The sequence below is a fragment of the Vombatus ursinus genome, unplaced genomic scaffold (assembly GCF_900497805.2).
Source record: "Vombatus ursinus unplaced genomic scaffold, bare-nosed wombat genome assembly UNPS02014772.1, whole genome shotgun sequence".
Classification (NCBI taxonomy): Eukaryota; Metazoa; Chordata; class Mammalia; order Diprotodontia; family Vombatidae; genus Vombatus; species Vombatus ursinus.
Genome location: NW_020954550.1, coordinates 14562804 through 14569509, shown reverse-complemented (window position 1 = coordinate 14569509; position 6706 = coordinate 14562804). Strand labels below are relative to the sequence as shown.

At 35.0% G+C, this 6706-nt stretch overlaps 1 protein-coding gene across 1 annotated transcript in view; it reads left to right on the top strand.

Moving 5' to 3' along the window:
- The window catches only part of ZSWIM6 (zinc finger SWIM-type containing 6), a 209084-nt gene that overhangs the window by 185404 nt on the left and 16974 nt on the right, over nucleotides 1–6706 (top strand). Inside the window, exon 6 of the mRNA XM_027863642.1 lies at nucleotides 3329–3508. Coding sequence (XP_027719443.1) covers nucleotides 3329–3508 — 180 coding nt within the window. The remainder of the gene's footprint in view (nucleotides 1–3328; nucleotides 3509–6706) is intronic.

Sequence of the window (6706 nt, the reverse complement as noted above, 5' to 3'; positions counted from 1 at the left end):
TGCCTCAATTTAAGAGTAGCAGATAAGTGCATGATGACAGAAATTCTTGTTAAATGCTAATTTCACTTTGCAAAAATAAAAGAATTACAATAGGATTCATCATATCTTTTCTTTAAATATGGAGCCCCTTTGACGTTTCATGATATTATCGAATGAGATCTTGTGTTATAATGAAAAGAAATTTGGATTTAGGGTGAGAGGGTTTATGTGACATTAGGAAGTTACTTTATTTTCTTGGAGCCTCCATTTTCTCATTTAGAAAATGAGGGAGGTAGACTACGATGATCTGTCTTCCAGCTCTAAAACCTATGATATTGTATAATCAAATTTGGTTTTACATATAATTTTCATAAATATGCAGTTGTATTAAATTTATTAATTTATTGTTTTAGCATTTGATTTATAATATGTTAAGCTAAACCTTTTGGATGAAAAACAATGTATTTTTCTGTATTAAACATTTTATTCTTAATCAGAAGTATCCTAATATGAATAGACCTTCTAGTGTATAGAATTGTTTCAAAAGCTGTTAAGTTAGATCGGGCTTACGCTATAGGTGAAATACTTGTGCAAGGTCACGTGCTTAGTGTCATCCTTAACAGTGAACTGTAGTACTAGCAGCTGATTTTTTTTATAGTTAGTTACAAGGCATTTTACATATATTATTTAATTTGGACTTTACCACATTGCTGTGAGGTAGCAGTCCAAGCAGAGTGGGAACTAGAGTCAGGGTCTCCCCATCTCTGCCCTGGGCTGTTTCCATCAAGCGAGGAGGTCTGGATGAAATCCTTTGTTGTTTCTAGTCATCCTTCGTTTATTGAGTGCCTGCTAAGTGGGAGACAATGTGCTGTGCCCTGTTATTTCCAGAATCCTCGCTGCCAAACAAGACCACAAGCCAGTGTGTGGGTTATTTAGTTCACTTAGCTGCCCCTTCAAAACATTGTGAAGATCCTCCTGCTGTCCAGCACAGGGAGCTGTGTTCTTCCACTCTTTGAAACCCTTTGATTGCCTTGTTGTCTTATAATGTGCTCGATTGAGACAGGTAGACTCATGATAAAATTTCTTAGTGGAGAATCATATGATAAGTCATAAATTCTTAATCACTAAGTGCTACACCTTTGATGTTTGATTTCTTTTTTCCCTAAAGCCTTAGGAAATGGAATCTTGTAATATATGAAAAATTTTAGTCTGATCTGTAAAAATGGTAGTTTTTGTCCTGATCTGTATGTTATTTTATGTAAATAGTGCAGTGTTTTGGTAGTGTTTATTATGCTTTCTTAAATCATATTTAAAGACAATAAATTCTTGGTGAATTTTTGCATAATTTTGTACATGGGTCTATGTGGCAAAAAGTTTATAGACATTTCAGGTAATCATTTTGATTCGAAACTCACTGTTGCAGCAGAATACAGTCAAGTTTCATCCAGAGTTGATTTGTCTGGCTTTTGGTGTGGGAGAAAGAGTGGGAAGAATTTGATAGCTCCCCACTCAGTTTTCATTGGCTCGTGAAGTGATTCTTCAGAAATAACTCTCATACCTGGGGTCATGGAATGCCACCAGGCTAAATTAAACTATTTGCCCAAAACACTAAGTACCAACACTTTTTTTAATTGTTGCAAAATATTAACATTTAGATAGTGAAAGTTCCAAAAGTATTATTGGAGAAGACCTTCTAGATCTAGTCCAACTTTCCTCATTTTACAGATGAGGAAACTAAGGTCCAGAGACATTGTAACCATAGCTCCTTTCTATTTCCCCAAATCTGTTTTTTGACTTTTTTTTTAGATGGGGGGGGTAGGGTGTGGGGAATCTATTTTATTTTTATTTTTAACACATTTTAAGTTGGAGAAACTTATAAGAAAATTATAAAGGTTATGAACAAAATAAGTGACTCTGAACAAATGAAATTAGATGAAAAATTAATGAAAACAACACAGTAAAAAGAGTATTGGACTGAGAATCATAGGCTATAGCTCTAGAAGGGCCCTCGAGATCATTTAAGCCAACCTGCTCATTTTGCAGATGAAGAAACAACATCAGAAAGGTTTAGTGATTTGCCTAAGGTTACAAGACTTGAATTTGCGTCCTGGCTCTCCTATCTATTAGCTGTGTGACTTTGGGTGAGTCATTTAGCCCCCTGAGCTTCACCTTCGTCATCTGTCAATTGAATATAATAATGCTTATGTTCACAGAATTGTGAGGAGCAAGTGAAATAATTTATGTAAAGTGCTTTGGAACCATAAGGAACCATTAGCTGTTAAAATGTTTCAGTGTTGACATTAAGAAACTCTTCATTAAAATAGATGTCTTATAATTCCCCCCACTGAACATACTCACTTGTCCTCCTTTCCTTCTCTGGAAATACAGACACACACACACACACACACACACATACACACACACACTCTGTTTTCTAACGAAAGCTGCTGCTACAGACCCTAGTATATTTGTTTGGCATGTTCTGCAGCCCTAGAGCATGCAGATTCTGAACTCATGGCATATGTGAAATGTCAGTCCAAGGTATTTTTCCTTGAAAAATTCTTTAAAGGAATGCAAAACAGAGTTCTTAGCTATTTCTTAGGTTAATTACTGAAATTATGAAAAAAATGCTTTTCTATAAAAGCTGCTCTGTTGAATTTTATAAATGATTTAATTATATTTTATTGACATGAATAAAAGTTCTTGATTGAATTTTTTGAGTCTGGATATTGAGTATATGTTTTATTTGAAAAGTATGTTGATTTGTATAGTATCATTCATACTGTGTGTGTGTGTGTGTGTGTGTGTGTGTAGACTTATCTGTGTCTGTGAAAGCGAGAAAACAGGAAATTTAAAGTTGCTGTGATATAATCTGAGCTTAGAAAATTGTAAAAAAAAAAATTATATCCTTCAGGTTTTTTGTTTGTTTTATAAATTTTGAGAACTTGTTCCCATAAAGTAGCATTTTCTTTTTGTACATAGATTTAGAAAATGTGTAGGATTGTTTACTTTGGTGTTTTGAGTTGTACATTTCTTTTGGATATTGAATTTACAAATTAGATCCAGTCTTTAGAATAGTATAATTTCTTTATTTTGAAATTTCCCACATTTTAGGACAATAACTTGAATATTAGCATTTTAAGTATTTTTCATATTTTTTAATACAGTGGGATTTGAGCCTCTGGGTCAGACCTTCTGTATTAAGACTTATTAATTACAGGAAGTCAGTTAACCAGTATGTAAAAGAAATAAGTTGTTACAATGGCAACCTGTGTCCATTTCAGAAATGGTTTTAAATTCGTTATTGTAAAATTTCATGTGTTTAAATTTTTATTTTTAAATATTCCAGGGGCCCTGTGGATGTGTATAGTCTTAAATCCCCATTGCAAGTTGGAACAGAAGGCCAGTTGGCTAAAACAGCTGAAAAAATGGAACAGTGTTGATGTTTGTCCCTGGGAAGATGGAAACCATGGAAATGAGCTGCCCAATTTAACCAATGCTTTGCCTCAGGGTGCAAATGCCAACCAAGGTCAGCCTAAATTGATACTCTATATTGTTATGCACACGTAAAATCAGTTTTCATAAGACAAATAATAAAGTGAGAAAACTGATTTTAACCACTTTAGAATTACCTCTGAAATCAGTGGTTTGTTATGTACTTTTACTTGTATGTTTTTTCCTTTTCTCTTTTTAAAATTTGAATTAAACCCTGAGACCCCTGAGATCTTTTGAAGTTTAGATAAAATTTTTTTTTGGTGGGGAGGAGGTTGGTTGGTGTATTTCTTAGAGACCTTAGCAAATGTTAAAATTCTATATCCCTTATCTACTTTGTTTAGAAATAATATTTTATAATTAAATAAAAAAAGCAAGATGGAGATGGGCAAAAATAGATGAAAGAAAATGATGGAATGCCTGAAGAAACATGTAGGTGTTATGTCTGCTTTAGGTTCACATTATTGGACTAGATTATTTTTTTTAGTGCTGTTTCTAATTCAGAGGCCTGTGTCTAATTTAAGCTATTAAATTTAACCACATTGGTAAATTATATGTGAAAAGAAATTATTTTTATGTTAATTATTTTAGTACAGGAAGTGCACATTTCATGAACTTCTGTTGTATATCTGATGATTGTTTGAATTCTTCAGGATTTTTAAAACTATATGCAAAAGCTAAATTTGTATTATTTTCATTTGTCTATCATAATGTCATCAAAACCAATTGTTAGTGCTTGATATTTGTGATTACTGTGCTGATAAGCTTTCTTTATTTCCTTTTGGCATTAGTGAAGTTTTTTCCTGTAGATTTTTACAGATTTTAAAAACTTTAGAAAAGCTCCTATAATTAGTTAAAATAGGCCAAGACTAGAATTGAGTTTAATACCAATCTTTACGTGACCTATGATGGCTTTCTAAGTATAGTTTTGTACTTCTGTCATAGATATGAAGCCCTGACCTTGCCTAAAATAAGGTTGCTAAGAAGACAGTATATTCATTCCGCACAAATAGAGACATTATCTTGCATTTTTCTCCAGTGAGCGCTCTATTGGGTCAGATATTTGGACATTTAGAAGGATTTCTGTCCAATCCTGCTATGTCAGAGGAACTTTTGAAGATTTCAGTCTGGTTACTACAATATTGGAAACCTGTGGTGTCCTTAAATCTCCATGAAAATTATATTCAGTGAATTAAAAACAAATTAGTCATCCCCTGTCCTCCCGCTTCCAACCCCCAATTTCCTGGACATTCACCATCTATTCTTTCAAGTTGCTAGGGAGGAATATGTCTGAATTTGTATGGACAGTCTCCTCTATTCCTCTCTGTCTTGTACTTAACTGACTCCTTGTTCTCTCCTCTCTGGATTGGCATTCCAACATAGTGGACTCCCTTTTCTTCCTCTCCTACCTACAGTTCCCTTTGTGGAAGTATGGCTTCTTGGCAGGCCTGGGAACACTGTTAGAGAAGTAGACCAGGCTCCAAACTTAGCGGCACATTTCACCAGGCTAGTGAATATGCAACAAGAATTTGGTTCCCTTGGGCAAGATGTCTGTCTGCTTTGCCCAAGAGCATTGGTTCCTATTCTTAGCAGAGTGACCACATCTAACAGCAATAATTGATGAGAGAGAAGTCCTGACAAAGAACCTCTGTCAAGTGTAAGAAAGTACTTATCTGAACTGCCAGGGATGAAACTTGGAATATCCAAGACACTGATAACTGTATACTTTGAGCCCTAAATGGAAGTGTATGTATGCTAAGGCTTATCTGCTGAAATTGAGCAGTTTACAAACAGGCATAAACATTAAAAGCCAAATAGGCCCTGGCCAAAAATTAGTTATAAGCATTCAAAAACTGAAAGAAGTGTTTGCCAACTGTAAAAGAGAGATTTCATATATTAGCTACTGTCAGACTATTTAACCTTGAGCAAATCACTCAGTCTCTTTGGGCCTCAGTTTTCTCAGCTATAAGATGACAGGGTTAGCCTACAAGACCTTTAGATCAGGGATTCGTAACTCTTTTTGTAATATGTACTCTTTTGGCAGTCTGGTGAAGCCTATAGATCACTTCTCAGAATAATGTTTTTAAATGCATAAAATAAAACACATTGGGATTACAAAACAAGCCAGTTTTATTGAAGTTGTTATCAAAAAAGTTATGAAAATATTTTTGAAAACAGTTGAAAGACACATATTTAAGAAATTCTGCTCCAGAGTCTCTTCTAGCCCCAACTTTTAAAGTTATTTTATGCTGTATCAAGCTAAGATAAATCAAACTGCCAACACAAGTTGGCCTGAAGTTATTTTTCTACTTTTTTCATTAAGTAAGAAAGCAATGAGGTTCCAGACTCTGATGTTATATGATTCTGTGATTATTGCCAGACTGTTCTAGGTGCACATAATAAGTAAAGTAGAACTAGTGGCACCATAGGATTTCAGATAAGCTTTGTCCTGTGAAAAAACTGGGAAAATAGTTGATAGTCTTCTGTGGGGGGAGAAAATAGCTAAAATTCCAACCACTCTGTTGGTTGGTACTAATAACCCCAGTAGTTAGAATAAGACTATCCTTTATTCCCCAAACATTTCTTTTTTCCGTTAGGTCCTGCAACTTTGAACCCTACTCGGATTGTATACTTCTACTCTCTTGTGATGCCCCAGCATAGACTATGCTGGTGACATCACAGCAGTCATGGAACCTGCCCTGGAGTCAGGAGGCAGTCTGTAGGGTGAAGGTAAGTGCAGTGGTTTGTTTTTTAACTATGTTGTGTGGCTTTGTGAAGTGTTAAATATTTACACTTATGCTCTTTGGGATGTAAAGTAGCATTTCATCCTTATATCCCAAGGAGCATAATTTTTTTTTAATTGTGCAAAACCGCACAATATAGTTTAAAAATATAACCAAAAGCACAACACTTACTTGTATCTTTAAAGGCCGACTGTATAATCCTGAACGGTTCCATGGCTGATGTTGCATCTCTTGCATAGTATTTTGTGAGAGCTGTTGATCTGATCAAGGGTTGCCTACATACAAGTATCACAGAAAAGGGGATTAGTGAATTTCCACATGTTTTTGGTGCTGAATGCCTCTTTTGAGCCCAGTTGCTGGGGGTGGTATTTAGCATGTATACCAGAGTTGTGAATATTTAGTTTGCAGGATGCCTTTAACATTAGCTTCATTGGCTGCAGTTGTTTTGTGTGTGTGTGTGTGTGTGTGTGTGTGTGTGTGTGTGTGTGTGT